Source organism: Bombina bombina, chromosome 6 (genome assembly GCF_027579735.1).
Source record: "Bombina bombina isolate aBomBom1 chromosome 6, aBomBom1.pri, whole genome shotgun sequence".
NCBI classification, from domain to species: Eukaryota; Metazoa; Chordata; class Amphibia; order Anura; family Bombinatoridae; genus Bombina; species Bombina bombina.
The window spans coordinates 247,035,290-247,056,128 of NC_069504.1; the positions used below are offsets into that span (position 1 = coordinate 247,035,290).

The 20,839-nt window shown below is 40.0% G+C and overlaps 1 protein-coding gene across 1 annotated transcript in view; it reads right to left on the minus strand.

Annotated features, from left to right (window-relative positions):
- TRHDE (thyrotropin releasing hormone degrading enzyme) overlaps nucleotides 1-20,839 on the minus strand; it is a 1,764,002-nt gene that overhangs the window by 1,560,823 nt on the left and 182,340 nt on the right. Inside the window, exon 2 of the mRNA XM_053716777.1 lies at nucleotides 9,727-10,000. Coding sequence (XP_053572752.1) covers nucleotides 9,727-10,000 — 274 coding nt within the window. The remainder of the gene's footprint in view (nucleotides 1-9,726; nucleotides 10,001-20,839) is intronic.

Below are 20,839 nucleotides of genomic sequence, written 5' to 3' on the forward strand. Positions count from 1 at the left end.
TTGATAAATGCTTGCTCCAAGAGATGACAAACCAGCACCCATTAGTGATGACAAACCAGCACCCATTAGTGATGACAAACCAGCACCCATTAGTGATGACAAACCAGCACCCATTAGTGATGACAAACCAGCACCCATTAGTGATGACAAACCAGCACCTATTAGTGATAACAAACCAGCACCTATTAGTGATGACACACCAGCACCTATTAGTGGTGACATACCAGCACCCATTAGTGATGACAAACCAGCACCTATTAGTGATGACAAACCAGCACCCATTAGTGATGATAAACCAGCACCCATTAGTGATGACAAACTAGCACCTATTAGTGATGACAAACCAGCACCCATTAGTGATGACAAACCAGCACCCATTAGTGATGACAAACCAGCACCCATTAGTGATGACAAACCAGCACCCATTAGTGATGACAAACCAGCACCTATTAGTGATGACAAACCAGCACCCATTAGTGATGACAAACCAGCACCTATTAGTGATGACAAAGCAGCCCCTATTAGTGATGACACACCAGCACCTATTAGTGATGACAAACCAGCACCTATTAGAGATGACAAACCAGAACCTATTAGTGATGACAAACCAGCACCCATTAGTGATGACAAACCAGCACCTATTAGTGATGACAAACCAGCACCTATTAGTGATGACAAACCAGCACCCATTAGTGATGACAAACCAGCACCCATTAGTGATGACAAACCAGCACCCAGTAGTGATGACACACCAGCACCTATTTAGTGGTGACAAACCAGCACCCAGTAGTGATGACAAACCAGCACCCAGTAGTGATGACAAACCAGCACCTATTAGTGGTGACAAACCAGCACCCAGTAGTGATGACAAACCAGCACCTATTAGTGGTGACAAACCAGCACCCAGTAGTGATGACAAACCTGCACCTATTAGTGGTGACAAACCAGCACCTATTAGTGATGACAAACCAGCACCTATTAGTGGTGACAAACCAGCACCTATTAGTGATGACAAACCAGCAATTATTAGTGGTGACAAACCAGCACCTATTAGTGATGACAAACCAGCACCTATTAGTGGTGACAAACCAGCACCCAGTAGCGAAGACACACCAGCACCCACTAGTGATGACAAACCAGCACCTATTAGTGATGACAAACCAGCACCTATTAGTGGTGAAAAACCAGCACCCAGTAGTGATGACAAACCAGCACCCAGTAGTGATGACAAACCAGCACCTATTAGTGATGACAAACCAGCACCTATTAGTGGTGAAAAACCAGCACCCAGTAGTGATGACACACCAGCAACCAGTAGTGATGACAAACCTGAACCTATTAGTGGTGACAAACCAGCACCCAGTAGTGATGACAAACCAGCACCTATTAGTGGTGACAAACCAGCACCCAGTAGTGATGACACACCAGCACCTATTAGTGATGACAAACCAGCACCCAGTAGTGATGACAAACCAGCACCCAGTAGTGATGACACACTAGCACCCAGTAGTGATGACAGACCAGCACCTATTAGTGGTGACAAACCAGCACCTATTAGTGATGACAAACCAGCACCCAATAGTGACGACACACCAGCACCCAGTAGTGATGACAAACCAGCACCTATTAGTGGCGACAAACCAGCACCCAGTAGTGATGACAAACCAGCACCCATTAGTGATGACAAACCAGCACCCATTAGTGATGACAAACCAGCACCTATTAGTGATGACAAACCAGCACCCATTAGTGATGACAAACCAGCACCCATTAGTGATGACAAACCAGCACCCATTAGTGATGACAAACCAGCACCCATTAGTGATGACAAACCAGCACCCATTAGTGATGACAAACCAGCACCTATTAGTGATGACAAAGCAGCCCCTATTAGTGATGACACACCAGCACCTATTAGTGATGACAAACCAGCACCTATTAGAGATGACAAACCAGCACCTATTAGTGATGACAAACCAGCACCCATTAGTGATGACAAACCAGCACCTATTAGTGATGACAAACAAGCACCTATTAGTGATGACAAACCAGCACCCATTAGTGATGACAAACCAGCACCCATTAGTGATGACAAACCAGCACCCAGTAGTGATGACACACCAGCACCTATTTAGTGGTGACAAACCAGCACCCAGTAGTGATGACAAACCAGCACCCAGTAGTGATGACAAACCAGCACCTATTAGTGGTGACACACCAGCACCCAGTAGTGATGACAAACCAGCACCTATAAGTGGTGACAAACCAGCACCCAGTAGTGATGACAAACCTGCACCTATTAGTGGTGACAAACCAGCACCTATTAGTGATGACAAACCAGCACCTATTAGTGGTGACAAACCAGCACCTATTAGTGATGACAAACCAGCAATTATTAGTGGTGACAAACCAGCACCTATTAGTGATGACAAACCAGCACCTATTAGTGGTGACAAACCAGCACCCAGTAGCAAAGACACACCAGCACCCACTAGTGATGACAAACCAGCACCTATTAGTGATGACAAACCAGCACCTATTAGTGGTGACAAACCAGCACCCAGTAATGATGACAAACCAGCACCCAGTAGTGATGACAAACCAGCACCTATTAGTGATGACAAACCAGCACCTATTAGTGGTAAAAAACCAGCACCCAGTAGTGATGACACACCAGCACCCAGTAGTGATGACAAACCTGAACCTATTAGTGGTGACAAACCAGCACCCAGTAGTGATGACAAACCAGCACCTATTAGTGGTGACAAACCAGCACCCAGTAGTGATGACACACCAGCACCTATTAGTGATGACAAACCAGCACCCAGTAGTGATGACAAACCAGCACCCAGTAGTGATGACACACTAGCACCCAGTAGTGATGACACACCAGCACCTATTAGTGGTGACAAACCAGCACCTATTAGTGATGACAAACCAGCACCCATTAGTGATGACACACCAGCACCCAGTAGTGATGACAAACCAGCACCTATTAGTGGCGACAAACCAGCACCCAGTAGTGATGACAAACCAGCACCTATTAGTGATAACAAACCAGCACCCAGTAGTGATGACAAACCAGCACCTATTAGTGGTGACACACCAGCACCTATTAGTGATGACACACCAGCACCTATTAGTGATGACATACCAGCACCTATTAGTGATGACAAACCAGCACCTATTAGTGGTGACAAACCAGCACCCAGTAGCGATGACAAACCAGCACCCAGTAGTGATGACACACCAGCACCTATTATTGATGACAAACCAGCACCTATTAGTGATTACAAACCAGCACCCATTAGTGATGACAAACCAGCACCTATTAGTGATGACAAATCAGCACCCATTAGTGATGACAAACCAGCACCTATTAGTGATGGCAAACCAGCACCCATTAGTGATGACAAACCAGCACCTATTAGTGATGACAAACCAGCACCTATTAGTGATGACAAACCAGCACCTATTAGTGATGACAAACCAGCACCCATTAGTGATGACAAATCAGCACCTATTAGTGATGACAAACCAGCACCCATTAGTGATGACAAACCAGCACCTAATAGTGATGACAAACCAGCACCTATTAGTGATGACAAACCAGCACCCATTAGTGATGACAAACCAGCACCCATTAGTGATGACAAACCAGCACCTATTAGTGATGACAAACCAGCACCCAGTAGTGATGACAAACCAGCACCTATTAGTGATGACAAACCAGCACCTATTAGTGGTGACAAACCAGCACCCAGTAGTGATGACAAACCAGCACCCAGTAGTGATGACAAACCAGCACCTATTAGTGGTGACAAACCAGCACCCAGTAGTGATGACAAACCAGCACCTATTAGTGATGACAAACCAGCATCTATTAGTGGTGACAAACCAGCACCCAGTAGTGATGACAAACCAGCACCTATTAGTGATGACACACCAGCACCTATAAGTGATGACAAACCAGCACCCAGTAGTGATGACAAACCAGCAACCAGTAGTGATGACACACCAGCACCCAGTAGTGATGACAAACCAGCACCCAGTAGTGATGACACACCAGCACCTATTAGTGATGACAAACCAGCACCTATTAGTGATGACAAACCAGCACCTATTAGTGATGACAAACCAGCACCTATTAGTGATGCCAAACCAGCACCTATTAGTGATGCCAAACCAGCACCCATTAGTGATGACAAACCAGCCTCTATTAGTAATGACACACCAGCACCTATTAGTGATGACAAACCAGCACCCAGTAGTGATGACACACCAGCACCTATTAGTGATGACAAATCAGCACCTATTAGTGATGACAAACCAGCACCTATTAGTGATGACAAACCAGCACCTATTAGTGGTGACAAACCAGCACCCATTAGTGATGACAAACCAGCACCTATTAGTGATGCCAAACCAGCACCTATTAGTGATGACAAACCAGCACCCATTAGTGATGACACACCAGCATAGGGTTGCCACTTCAGTCATGTTTTGCTGGACACTTATGAGTTACAAATGCTGCAGGGTGTGCAGGGAGGAACATGTATTGTGTTTCTGGACAGCACAATTCATATTCCACCCTGCAGTATGTGTAACTTATAAGTGTTCTGTATTTTAAGGGACGGGTGGCAACCCTACACCAGCACCCAGTAGTGATGACAAACCACCTATTAGTGGTGACAAACCAGCACCCAGTAGTGATGACAAACCAGCACCTATTAGTGGTGACAAACCAGCACCCAGTAGTGATGACACACCAGCACCCAGTAGTGATAACACACCAGCAACTATTACTGATGACAAACCAGCACCTATTAGTGATGACACACCAGCACCCATTAGTGATGACACACCAGCACCCATTAGTGATGACACACCAGCACTCATTAGTGATGACAAACCAGCACCCATTAGTGATGACAAACCAGCACCCATTAGTGATGACACACCAGCACCCATTAGTGATGACAAACCAGCACCTATTAGTGATGACAAACCAGCACCCATTAGTGATGACAAACCAGCACCTATTAGTGATGACAAACCAGCACATATTAGTGATGACAAACCAGCACCCATTAGTGATGACAAACCAGCACCTATTAGTGATGACAAACCAGCACCCATTAGTGATGACAAACCAGCACCCATTAGTGATGACAAACCAGCACCCATTAGTGATGACAAACCAGCACCTATTAGTGATGACAAACCAGCACCCAGTAGTGATGACAAACCAGCACCTATTAGTGATGACACACCAGCACCTATTAGTGATGACAAACCAGCACCTATTAGTGATGACACACCAGCACCTATTAGTGATGACAAACTAGCACCTATTAGTGATGACAAACCAGCACCTATTAGTGATGACAAACCAGCACCCATTAGTGATGACAAACCAGCACCCAGTAGTGATGACAAACCAGCACCTATTAGTGATGACAAACCAGCACCTATTTGTGATGACAAACCAGAACCTATTAGTGATGACAAACCAGCACCCATTAGTGATGACAAACCAGCACCCATTAGTGATGACAACCCAGCACCTATTAGTGATGACACACCAGCACCTATTAGTGATGACAAACCAGCACCTATTAGGGATGACAAACCAGCACCCATTAGTGATGACAAACCAGCACCCATTAGTGATGACAAACCAGCCTCTATTAGTAATGACACACCAGCACCTATTAGTGATGACAAACCAGCACCCAGTAGTGATGACACACCAGAACCTGTTAGTGATGACAAATCAGCACCTATTAGTGATGACAAACCAGCACCTATTAGTGATGACAAACCAGCACCTATTAGTGGTGAAAAACCAGCACCCATTAGTGATGACAAACCAGCACCTATTAGTGATGCCAAACCAGCACCTATTAGTGATGACAAACCAGCACCCATTAGTGATGACACACCAGCATAGGGTTGCCACTTCAGTCATGTTTTGCTGGACACTTATGAGTTACAAATGCTGCAGGGTGTGCAGGGAGGAACATGTATTGTGTTTCTGGACAGCACAATTCATATTCCACCCTGCAGTATGTGTAACTTATAAGTGTTCTGTATTTTAAGGGACGGGTGGCAACCCTACACCAGCACCCAGTAGTGATGACAAACCACCTATTAGTGGTGACAAACCAGCACCCAGTAGTGATGACAAACCAGCACCTATTAGTGGTGACAAACCAGCACCCAGTAGTGATGACACACCAGCACCCAGTAGTGATAACACACCAGCACCTATTAGTGATGACAAACCAGCACCTATTAGTGATGACACACCAGCACCCATTAGTGATGACACACCAGCACCCATTAGTGATGACACACCAGCACTCATTAGTGATGACAAACCAGCACCCATTAGTGATGACAAACCAGCACCCATTAGTGATGACACACCAGCACCCATTAGTGATGACAAACCAGCACCTATTAGTGATGACAAACCAGCACCCATTAGTGATGACACACCAGCACCCAGTAGTGATGACAAACCAGCACCTATTAGTGGCGACAAACCAGCACCCAGTAGTGATTACAAACCAGCACCCATTAGTGATGACAAACCAGCACCCATTAGTGATGACAAACCAGCACCTATTAGTGATGACAAACCAGCACCCATTAGTGATGACAAACCAGCACCCATTAGTGATGACAAACCAGCACCTATTAGTGATGACAAACCAGCACCTATTAGTGATGACAAATCAGCACCCAGTAGTGATGACAAACCAGCACCTATTAGTGATGACACACCAGCACCTATTAGTGATGACAAACCAGCACCTATTAGTGATGACACACCAGCACCTATTAGTGATGACAAACTAGCGCCTATTAGTGATGACAAACCAGCACCTATTAGTGATGACAAACCAGCACCCATTAGTGATGACAAACCAGCACCCAGTAGTGATGACAAACCAGCACCTATTAGTGATGACAAAACAGCACCTATTAGTGATGACAAACCAGAACCTATTAGTGATGAGAAACCAGCACCCATTAGTGATGACAAACCAGAACCCATTAGTGATGACAACCCAGCACCTATTAGTGATGACACACCAGCACCTATTAGTGATGACAAACCAGCACCTATTAGGGATGACAAACCAGCACCTATTAGTGATGACAAACCAGTACCTATTAGTGATGACAAACCAGCACCTATTAGTGATGACACACCAGCACCTATTAGTGATGACAAACCAGCACCTATTAGTGATGACAAACCAGCACCCAGTAGTGATTACAAACCAGCACCCATTAGTGATGACAAACCAGCACCCATTAGTGATGACAAACCAGCACCTATTAGTGATGACAAACCAGCACCCATTAGTGATGACAAACCAGCACCCATTAGTGATGACAAACCAGCACCTATTAGTGATGACAAACCAGCACCTATTAGTGATGACAAACCAGCACCCAGTAGTGATGACAAACCAGCACCTATTAGTGATGACACACCAGCACCTATTAGTGATGACAAACTAGCGCCTATTAGTGATGACAAACCAGCACCTATTAGTGATGACAAACCAGCACCCATTAGTGATGACAAACCAGCACCCAGTAGTGATGACAAACCAGCACCTATTAGTGATGACAAACCAGCACCCAGTAGTGATGACAAACCAGAACCTATTAGTGATGAGAAACCAGCACCCATTAGTGATGACAAACCAGCACCCATTAGTGATGACAACCCAGCACCTATTAGTGATGACACACCAGCACCTATTAGTGATGACAAACCAGCACCTATTAGGGATGACAAACCAGCACCTATTAGTGATGACAAACCAGTACCTATTAGTGATGACAAACCAGCACCTATTAGTGATGACACACCAGCACCTATTAGTGATGACAAACCAGCACCTATTAGTGATGACAAACCAGCACCCATTACTGATGACAAACCAGCACCTATTAGTGATGACAAACCAGCATCCATTAGTGATGACAAACCAACACCCATTAGTGATTACAAACCAGCACCTATTAGTGATGACAAACCAGCACCTATTAGTGATGACAAACCAGCACCTATTAGTGGTGACAAACCAGCACCTATTAGTGATGACAAACCAGCACCTATTAGTGATGACAAACCAGCACCTATTAGTGATGACAAACCAGCATCCATTAGTGATGACAAACCAGCACCTATTAGTGATGACAAACCAGCACCCATTAGTGATGACACACCAGCACCTATTAGTGATGACAAACCAGCACCTATTAGTGATGACAAACCAGCACCCATTAGTGATGACAAACCAGCACCCATTAGTGATGACACACCAGCACCCAGTTGCTGCTTGCTCTCGATCAAATTATTGTAATAATTTAATTACTTGGCATCTGCATTCTGAAAGCAGGTATTAGTTTCTATGGGTTAATTCAGCAACCACACGTACAGTCTCTTTAACGAAAATAATTTGGTTGTAGCTTTACTTATAAAATGTAAATTACCCCCGGTATAAACAGGTCTCAGGGAAAGACAGTAACAGTGTTGCAAGTGATCACTTAGACAGCATAGTATAATAGCAACTTCAATTCAGTCAGATATAGTGAATGCACTGATTCAATCTAACCCTCTCAAAGGTTAAATTTAAAGCTGGTTACCTTCTTTTCCATGTACCTTGGTCCAAGTCATTTAGGGATCGCATGTGTATGCAGCATAACAGGTTAAAGTTTAGCTCTCATCAGCCCCACAGATCTCTGTGTGCTGTATATTTTTAACTTTTTAAAATAAAGGAAGAATTTTAACTTTTTCTTATTGGATGATGTCTCTAACTCTCCATTCTTTTATGGTGATCATTCTTTTCTATAGGAGCCACTAAGAATAGCAACAGTACATTATGACAGTTGTTATGATGTGTTGTGATTTGCAATGTATTTGCAAACCATTATCATCACATTACGACTTTAATGACCTTTTATACAAAATAAATGATTATCCACATTATTAAGACTATTACCTAAATTTTATTGGTACTGGTGTTTTAAAGTTTATTGGAATGGTCCTCTGATATCCCTAGACCTGCCACCACCATAATAATTTCTAACTGAAACTTACCTATAATCAACCTGAACCCAACATATACAAAGACATGGGCATGTTTGAATATGCAAAGTAACCCAACATATTCTAACCAATTTTTTAACTTCATGTCTCCTGTAATAGAGTAGAAGCAAACAGAGGAAACTATATGCTTTGTACATACAGTATATATATATATATATATATATATATATATATATATATATATATATATATATATATATATATATATATATATATAGCCTTTAAAAATAAAAAAATAAAAACTGTTTAAAATTATTGTCAGGAAAAGAGGGTCTATGGCTTGTGAGTTCCGGTCTGCGTCCTCAAAGCTGCATAGATGAAGGAGAGTGACTACGAATTTGGTTATATATATATATATATATATATATATATATATATATTTATATGGTAAATTTAAATCAATGTCTTGTGCAAAACTGTTTTTTTTTCACATACTGCATTGATGACTACAATCTTGTTATTGTTTTTAAAATGTTTTGATCACTCAAAAATACATATTTTTACTCAAGTTAATTTTTTTTCGTTTTTAGAATGACTATTTGTCAAGCTGTCTTACAACATTTTGTTAATGCAAGGAATATACTTACTAGAACACCATTCTTTGTGATCACTTCACGATAGGTAAAGTTGCACACAGCCCATGCAAGATAATACGTAGACATTAAAGGAGTTTGTGAAAAATGATCTGTAACCCATCCACCTTCTTCAAACACAGAAGTCTCCACTGGCATATTTGACAAGGATATATAAGAAGTCTGATGTCTGATGCTTATTTTGAATGTGGCTTTGTAGATTGGCTCATCAAAGCAAGGAAAGGCTTTTCTGGCATGAATAGGAGAAAATTGGGTAACTCCAAGGGTTCTAAAATCAAGAAAAGAAAATATATATTTAGTTTATACATTAATTAACTTTAGGAAACTTTTTAAAGTAAGTTTTAAAATACATTTTCAATATCATAGTTTCCAACATATCATTACTCGTAGTACCTGGAAGCACAAGAACAAAAAAAAAAAAGAACTATGCCCAAACTAAATAGTTTTCATATAGCCAATATCCATAAGAATTAGCACTGATCCTGTTTCCCCAGGTACGAAAAACAATATCTATGACATAGTGATATAGACAAAAAATGGGGTGCTGGAACGTAAATCCCAAAAACATGACAAATAGCTGTAATGGACATGTCATTAAACAAATGTAATTATTTGATACACATTATTATGAAAAACATGATTCATATATTAATAATATATATAATGACATTCACAGAAATATTAATCATGCCTGGCATTTTTCAGAAAATCTTGCAAAATAAATGAAGGATAAGGTCAGTTATCTGTATTCTACCTTACCTGTAGCATGTTTGACTAATTATTCAAATGAAATGTTCAGCTATTCTGGAAATGTCATAGCATAGGTTCACTAAAAGTATCTTAATTTACCTTTTTTTCTCACTATAGCACAATTGAAATTCTGCTGCCTGTAACACTGCATACAATTAGATAACATAATATAGTCAAATTAAGCACAAAACCTTTGTGGGTAGAGTGTAAAGTATTCACATTAATAAATCACTTTAGAAAACCTATAGAACCATAAGGCTGCACAGAAATTGTTGATGATGTGTTTAAAGATATTTACATATAAGCATGTACGTAAATGTTGCATTGTCTATATACAATTTAAGGTCCTATGTGTTTATAAAAAATAAAAGATGTTTGTTCTTTATTATAGGAAGACTTGTTTTATTAGATAGATCCAAAATTAATTTAAATCTTGTGACTAACATTTTGAACCTAATTTCAAGAATATTTACTTGTTAACATAACAGCCATGACAATAAACAGTTTAACATGAAATGGATAATTTACTGACAGTATACTTTATATAAATAATCAGAGTGATTTTTGTATTACTATTTATGGATTGCAGATAGCTATTACAAGCATCTGCCCCTGTAAATTAATTTTAAATTGCTTATGTCAAATAAAATATTATACTCTATAATTATTTTAAAAACAGTAACCTAATAGTTTTGTTAACTCACAGCACTAACTTACATATTTGATACATAGATACTGGCATTTACAATGATGCATCTTTACAGTGTTATTTTCCATTAATTTAATTTGGGACTATTTAATGTAGCAACTTATATCTCCCATGCCACTGAGAAAACCCACAGCCCTCGGTGCTCACCAGCACTCACAGGCAACTGCCTCAGTGACTTGGGTAGTTAATCTGAAACAAACTTTGTTGCAGAGCCCATAGGAAAAAATACATAGAAACCTAAACAATATACACAAAGAGTCTGGGACACTTGCATGCACACAGCTAGAATAAAAGCAAAATCGAAGAGTTAGTTACAGCATTTGGCAAAATAGTGATAGGCCCAAGACCATGTCAAGGTTTCCTCTTTCCCTTGGTTCCTAATCTGCAGCCATACATGCGAGACCTCAACTAAACAAACTGTTCTTCTCCCTTTGCACGCACTGCTGCTCATTCCCTCTGTATTTTGTGGCTGATCAAAAGAGCTTGTTATTTTTTCCCTTTTTTCTTCTTGAATATATAGACTTTTAAACAAATTGAACCCTTTAAAATGCTTTTGAAAATTCATACTTCATTGTAATTCGTTTTCCCCCTCAGTACTATTTTGAGATTAAACACACTGTAAAGGTATACAACCTTTTCTTTTTTTTTTTTTTACTTTAAAAATACATTCAAAAAGAAAAAAACTTTGAAAGAATGCATATGAATGCTCAAGACTGTGCACTAACAATGTACTAAATTACAAACAAGTCACTAGAAAAGTGTTGCAACAGGTGTTGACTGACTATTTGGGCACTTGGTTGTAGACCATACTGTTGTTAGTGAGAGATGAGAGTCAATGCCATCGAACAGACAGGGTTCCTCTATTTAATGTAGCTGGAGATCCCCAATGATTTAGGTGGAGATGCTGCAGATTCCCTGAGCTGCATTATCTTTTTGCTTGCAGTGCAACAGATGTGGTGATCTCATTTGCTGGGCATGATTGGGGTGGGTGTGATCAGAAAGGCCCTTGGATTCCTTTTGCTCAGATGCCTGGTTAATTGTCAGTCCACAGCTCAGCTGCGATGAAAACATTTAGACGCAGTAGATTTTTTACAGCAATTGCATTCTGGTGTCTTGATCATGCTCAAGCTATTGTTATTTAGTAACAGTACACTATTCATATTTAGCAAAGTTTTTCTGCATATGTGCTAGTATTTTAGACCATTAATCCTAACCAAAAATATTGCCTAGTATAAACATAACCATAACCTCACCTACTACAATAACAACTAATTGCTGACCTAGACCTCCTGTTGCTACTATTTCTGCAACTATCCCAAACTGCAATCTGGCCCCATAGTAACCAAATTACTTACATGGCCCTTTGACCAAAACTCCCCCTACTGCAACAACCTTGCAATTACATACTGTATAATCTGTATTGATATGATCTATTTCAATAAAACCCCTTCAACCTTATTCCCCCTCTTAGCAATTCTCCCATCACTAAATACTCCTCTTTAATCAAAACCATTCATCTTAAAGTTCCCCTGGTGTAACCTCATTGATAATTGCAAACCCCAACACATAACCTACCAACACCAAATATTTACCCAATATTAAAAAGGTTTTGCTCTTTATATCTAAATGCAAGGAGCTACTATAATCCCTATTTTGATGTCAATGAAACATAACATTAACATTGATGTGTAGACTATTTGTACATTAAAAACCTCTCTCCTGTTGCACATGTTGCCACGGACCTAATTGTTTGCAGGGTATTTTAATGTTTTTGGATGCTGATGAAGTTGTCTTGCTGTATTAATATAGTTGTCCAATTAAACTACATTTAAATTTATAAACTTGAGCCATTTAAACTATGTGTCCTATAACTAATACTTAGTGGTGTTATTAAATTTTTTTTCTCCTGTGTTTAATTGTCTGTTAATGGTCGCATTTTATGTTAAATCCATAATTATATGTAATCATTTTCCTCCTGAAAATATAATTTATTGCTGTTAGTTACTTAGGTGGTAGCAGAGGTTGCTACTCTTAAAATTCAAAATCAGATTTCCTTAACTGTTAAATGTTTTTACTAATGCATAATAATTAAGAACTTGTTGACTTTGTTCATATTTAACCCTTTGGCTGATAAACTTTTTCTTACCTTTGTGCTAAAAAGTTTTCACATATTAATTATTATTTTTTGGAAGATTACATTTAAAAGTCATATTTTTTTTCAACTTTAGTTTGCAGATATAATGTTGTTTTTTTTTAATTTATTAAATATAGTTTAAGAATTTGTTTGGTGAATTAGGGCTCTATTAGCAATAAAAGACATAAAATAAAGAATGTTGTAGTACAATTGGAATACGAATGCAGACACCTGTGGTATGGGGGGCACATTTCCACTTATTGGAAATAAATAGTCCATGTTATTTTATATGAGTGATCTCATTTCCCACTGTGATTGTGCACTCCAATCATCTGTCTAGGTAGCTACAAAGTCTCTTTTACCCTCAATTGTCACAACTATTATCTGTTAAAACCTGGCATAGAATGAAAAAAAAAATCTATATTCTTTCATTAAGAGGTTAAATAATACATTTGACTGAGTAGGCATGGTCAGAAGGAATTCATTAGATTTCTGCTCTGCAAAAATATTTTTGCAGATGATTGCAATATCTCCTATAGGATATATTATATTTCATATATATCTGTTCGTTCTTAAGCTAACACAGTAATTGTGTAGAGATAGGAGTGCAGCCCATTGTAAAAATAATAAATTATTTACATCACTTTGTAATATTTATTATGTTATCCTCCTCTGAAAGATCTTTACGGAGGTTGAGTAATAATCAGGGTGTGAATCCTTGGAGTATCAGTCCAGGTCCGAATTCCACTGCCAGTATTGAAAGCCTGTTTTCCAAGCTGAAAGACTTGTTAAAAACAGAACATAGGCACTGGTGGGGCCTGGACTGTCTTAAAAAATATAAAGAAAAGAAACAGATTCCTAGAGGTCTGGTAAAATGGTATGCCGCCCTAGATGATTGTTCTTTTCAACTTATTGACCTTTTCATTGCACATACAGATAAACTTATAGGAGATACTACTCCATCGACCTGGTATTTTCCTACCTCTTCTCTATATCTGACACCTCCTGTCGCCCTTTTCCCATTTCAGACCATCACCTGGTCACCTATAATATTAATGCAACAGCTAAACCCACTTCTCCATCCTGCCCCCGCACCTGTAGAAATACCCATGCTGTGGAGCCGCTCCAATTTTCAAAAATCATTCAAAATCTCCTCCCTCACACCTCCACTATAACCTGCCCTGATCTCGCTACAGCCCACTATAACAAAACTCTCTCCTCTGCATTAGACACACTTGCCCCTCCCCAGCTGCGCAAAACACCACGCCATCAGTTACAGCCCTGGCATGCTCAGCAAACACGCTATTTGCAAAAATGCTCCCGTACTGCTGAGCGTGTCTGGAGGAAAACTCACTCTGAACCCGATTTCATACAATATAAGTTTATTCTTCGTTCATACACTTCCGCCCTTCACTTAGCCAAACAAACTTACTTCTCTTCTCTCATATCTACTCTTTCCTCAAACCCTAAACGACTCTTCTCCACCTTTAACTCTATCCTCTACCCACCCGCTCCACCACCCCCGCCTGTCTTTAGTGCTCAAGACCTGGCTGACTACTTTTTAAACAAAACACATACTATCCGAAGCAACATCCCAACACCAACCTGCAATACTCCAACAACAAGCCCAATTAATCCCTCTGCCACCCTCTGAATCTTCCATCCAACCACTGAGAATGAAGTTTCTTCCTTACTATCTTCCTCACGCCTCACTACCTGCCCACTCGACCCTATCCCTTCCCATCTAATTCCCTCCCTATCTTCCACCCTCACTCCTACTCTTACCCACATCTTCAACCTATCTCTCTCTACCGGCTCATTCCCATCTTCTTTCAAACACGCAAAAGTCACTCCCATACTCAAAAAACCCTCCCTCAACCCTAATTCTCCTGAAAGCTACCGCCCCATATCACTGCTTCCACTAACATCAAAACTCCTTGAAAAATTAGTTTACAATCGCCTAACCCACTTCCTGTCCGCCAACTCCTTGCTTGTCCCTCTGCAATCCGGATTCCGCCCAAAACACTCAACTGAGACTGCCCTTACCAAGGTCACAAACAATCTTCTCTCTGCTAAAAATATTGGCCACTACTCTATACTCATCTTACTTGACCTCTCAGCTGCCTTCAACACAGTTGACCACCCCCTCCTCCTACAGACCCTTAGCTCGTTTGGCCTCTGTGACACTGCTCTGTCCTGGATTCACTCCTATCTTTCTCACAGGTCTTTTTCTGTGACTTGCCGGCGATTCCTCCTCTCCTATGCCTCTGTCTGAGTACCTCAAGGATCTGTTCTGGGTCCTCTGCTCTTCTCCATCTATACTTCTTCGCTAGGTAAACTTATCAACAGTTATGGTTTCAAATATCACCTCTATGCTGATGACACCCAAATCTACCTTTCCACCCCTGCTCTCTCTCCCTCTGTCCTCTCAAATGTCAGCAACTGCTTATCTGGTATTTCTTCCTGGATGGCCTATCACCACCTAAAGATTAACATGTCCAAGACTGAGCTCCTTCTTATCCCCCCCTCAAGCTCTACGTCGACTTCTGACTTCTCTATCCCTGTTGACGGCATCACCATTTCCCCATCACCCCAAGTCCGCTGCCTTGGAGTCACACTTGACTCAAACTTATCCTTCATCCCCCATATCCAATTGCTTTCTACATCCTGCCGCAATCATCTACGCAATATTTCTAAAATTTGCCCTTTTCTGAGCGCTGACACCACAAAGCAAATAATCCACTCCCTTGTTATCTCCCGACTTGACTACTGCAACAACCTACTCGCTGGCTTCCTCTTTCCCGCCTCTCCCCCCTTCAATCCATCCTAAATGCCTCTGCCAGGCTGATCCACCTTTCCCGTCGATCTGTATCTGCTGCACCTCTCTGTGAGTCCCTTCATTGGCTCCCCATTCACAGCAGAATTAAATTCAAAATTCTCACCCTTACATACAAAACTCTCACCAACGCCGCTCCCCTCTACCTATCCTCTCTAATACACAAGTATACTCCAGCCCGTCCACTAAGATCCAACAATGACCTGCTCCTTGCATCCACAACTATCACCTCCTCTCATGCTAGACTGCAGGACTTCTGTCGTGCAGCACCTACCCTCTGGAACACTCTCCCTCGTGCTGTCAGGCTTTGCCCTAATCTTTCTTCCTTTAAATGCTCCCTGAAGACTTTTCTGTTCAGGGAAGCCTACCACCCAACTCAATAATAAATTAATTTCATTTACCTAATATTTCCCTCATCTAACTCTGTATTAACATCCTTCTCAATCTTGCAGTCCTCACCTCCTGTTTCCCAACCTCCTACCCTTCTAGATTGTAAGTTCCCACGGGAATAGGGCCCTCAATCCCTCCTGTATGTGTTTGTAAATTTTGTCCTGTATCTTACAAGTCTTGTATTGTTTTATTTAAATTAATTGTATCCATGGACAGCGCTGCGGAATATGTTGGCGCTTAATAAATAAAGTATAATAATAATAATAATAATAATAATAAATACTTGGTCTGCAATAGATTTAGTTCAAAGCAAACTTGAACCTTTCAAAGAGCATCCTGAATATCACAAACTAAACACTCAGACTATTAAAGCAGTAGATCTTTACCAATCTGGAATTATAGCCACTAAAAATAGCAAGATGAAGAGGGATAAAGAAGTCTATAACAAAGGGTGAGGTGTACTCTTTCAATCATACTAACAATAAGAAAGAGAACGATTGGACTATTGTTCATAATAATAAAAATAAAAATAGGAATAAGAATAACAATGATTATACAAAAAAAATAATAAACACAACACCAGCAATCATTACAACCAAGAACCCCACATATGTTAGGTCTCACTCCAACGAAGGTGGTCACAATAGGGGCAATTGGAATGGACACAATCCCCAGGATAGAGAGAACAGAGGACCGTCCCATTCTTACAATTATAATAATAACCCCAATATGATTCCCATTCACAATAGGTTTCAACCGTTAAATTCCCACCGAAATTGGGAACATTTTGACACCTATAGAGAGAGATCTAACTTATTGATGAATGACAGTGCTCCCTCATCATCTAATGATGTTTTTTTAGGGACCCCCAACCTTGCTCCCTTATGGAGGAGGAAACCAAATCAATCCAACAATCACAAAAAAATACCTTTTCCAAACGGGGAAGGAGAGGTAGAGGGAAAACCTACAAAAAAGAAAAACTACAAAAGTTCAAAAATAGGATTTTTAATCTATCTGCACATCCCCTCACTGATGATTAAATTAGAGTTCTGGGTAGAGAATTGTCCTATTGCCCTCCTAATACACACAACTTGTTTAATCTTTTTGTGGATTTGAATAAATACACCAGAAAGTTATATTTACAAAGATACTTTGCAAAAATAAAAATATTGAAGGGGCCCCCATTCTTTTGAATAGTCAGAATGATAAATATTCCTCTACCATTTTATATTGTGAACCAGAACAATTGGGGAATAAGCTTTTTAAGGATATAATCTACACCTCATTGACCCCAGTGTCTATCTTTTAGATCTTTTTCAACAGTTGGTTCTGGAAGAATGGGAAACAATTCCCGGCCATACAATAAAGAATAAGAAAATCTGGCCTAATGAAGCTAGAGCCCTTAGAAGCCTGATGAGTGACCACAATTTGGTTATTCGTCAGGCTGACAAGGGTGGAGGCATAGTACTCCAAAACTATAAAGATTATATAAAAGAGGCACAGCATATCCTTTGGGATACAAATTATTATAGGAAATTAAACCATGACCCCACTATTTTGAAAAGTGGAGTATCTCAAGGTATTTTGAGCAAGAAAGAAAAGTGTTATTTGATGCCCGACCACCCTAACCTACCTTATTACTACCACCTCCCAAAATTACATAAAAATTATAAAGTGCCCCCAGGGAGGCCTATCATAGCAGGAGTGAACAGCATTACTGACAAGCTGTCTGAATATATTGATGTGTACCTCCAGAGATATGTGTGCAACCTCCCTTCATACATTAAAGATACCACAGATTTACTGCAGAAGTTCTCTCTTATTAAACGTAGGGACAACTATTTGTGGTTATCATGTGACGTTGGTGCGCTGTATTCGAACATAGCCCAGGATGTAGGTATAGGGACTACCACAATATTTCTGGAGAGGGACATCTATATGCCAAAATGTTCAGAAAGAATATCTAATAGCTTTGATTGAATTTATCCTAACATATAATTATTTCCAGTTTTTGGATGAATTTTATCTTCAGATTAAGGGAATGGCCATGGGCACCAGATTTGCCCCCAATTTTGCAAATCTCTTTATGGGAATATTTGAAGAACTATATATATATAATTCAAAATGGAGGGGCAATCAGGTGTTTTATAGATGATCTGCTGTTTGTATTTGAAGGATCAGCTATGGAAGCAAAATAATTTGTTTCATCCCTAAATGCTAACAACATGGGTATTAGCTTCACATCCAACCTGCAAGAGCAAATAATAGAATTTTTGGATGTAACTTTAACCTGGGATATTGATGGAAATTTGAATACATCCAAAAAAGTGGATTGCAATAACTTTCTACATTTCTCCAGCAACCATCTTAAAAGTTGGAAAACTAATATTCCCTACAGTCAATTCTGTAGGATGAGTTGAAATTGTAGCACATATGAAAAGTATGATGAGCAATCTAAGATTCTCACCAAGAGGTTCTAAGAAAAGGGTTACCCTCTAGACCAGTGCTTTCCAAACTGTGTGTCGGGACACACTAGTGTGTCGGCAGCAGTGTGTAGGTGTGTCCCTGCTTCAGCACAAATTTTTTTCTAAATTTAATTTTTTTTTTGGTTTCTGACTTTCTGCCTGCATGCTATGCATATCACATGGTTGACACGTGATTGATACCTAGGGGTCACAGATCATCTTAACCTATTGGCGCAGCTCAGTGGGAACTGAAACTATTCCCATTGGCGGCTTTGGCGGCACATTGGCTCCTGACTGCACGTGTGTCTCTTTAATTGGCTCGTGACTGCACGTGTAGTCAGTGAGTGGGACAGCAGTGTGTTTGCAGCACGGGCACTAGCCAGTCAGACTCGCAGAGCTCTGAGGGCGGTAGCTTAAATGCTGAGCTGAAGTCAGAAGTCAGTGGGGGGTTTTTGCAGCTAGCTCCCAGTAGTGCATTGCTGCTGATGCTCTTGATATATGGATAGGAAGTGGAAGCTTAAAAATGCTTGATGATGAAATGTGAGTATTTCACCAAATATTCAGAAATTGTGTTCATCCCATCAACCTCATGCAGCCCATTAAAATACTAAGTAGCTATTGGTGTTATTAAACTTTTTTTTTTATTCTTGCACATACATACTGTTACTTGTAAATCTATTTCGTTATTATATAATTTATGTATGTGTCCGTATCTCTTAAAACAAGTTAGTTTAACCTCCTGTTTGCCAGTACAACTGAATTACCGTGTCACAAAATTATGTAGGTCTAAAAAGTGTGTCGCAAACATGAAAAGTTTGGAAAGCTCTGCTCTAGACCTTATTAAGAAAGGTTGCGATAGAGCTAGAACTTTGGATAGAGGGACATAATAAATGTCTAATAAAACTAAGAATCCTGATGACAATAAGAGCTTAAGGGGTCAACCATTGTTTGTGACTCAATTTAATTCCAGAAGAAACATTGGCCCATCTTAATGAGAGACCCGATACTTAAGAAAACATTATCCCCACAAACAAGATTGGTTTATAGGCGAGCGCCAACGTTGAAACAAAAATTGGCACTGACTAAGGTGGTAATATCTAAGAGGAATAAGATCAATACACAAAACAAAATCATTGGGCCTTTAAGAGTTGAGAAAATAGGAACATTTAAATGTGGTAAAAAATGTTGCCTTATGTGTAATCACATCACACATAAAAAAAACATCTTATTTCTCACACCACAAGTGAAAAATTCCCCATTAAAGGGAGATTATCCTGTGACTCAACTTTTGTCATCTTTGCACTTACGTGCGAATGCGGGATGCAATATATTGGCCGCACATGCAGAAAAATAGTAAACATTTTAGGATTGTGACTCACAATTTGCTAAAAAATTTGTCAAGAACACAATCCAGGGAGATGCAATTTGAAAATAACTCCCATTGAAAGTATTCCCCCTAGTTGCCATAGCAACAGATTTACTAAACTAAGACAAAGGGAAACTTACTGGAACTTTAAGTTCCAGACCTTGTTCCCCAAGAGTCTTAATGTGGTCATAGATTCAGCTGCTTTTGTATGATCTAACTTTTGCCATAAATATTAATTATATCATGTGTTTATTACATGTGTTAGTGTGTGGTATTAGCCCTTTTTGGGTCTTGCAGTTATATTTAAACAAGCCAGTTTTTAGAATATTGTATTTTGATATATTAACTAAAACCCTTTGTACACTGGATTTTCAACACACCCTATCACTATTTAATATATATACCATTATAACGTTAGTTTATTCATTTGAGCCATGCATATACCCTTGGGCACCTG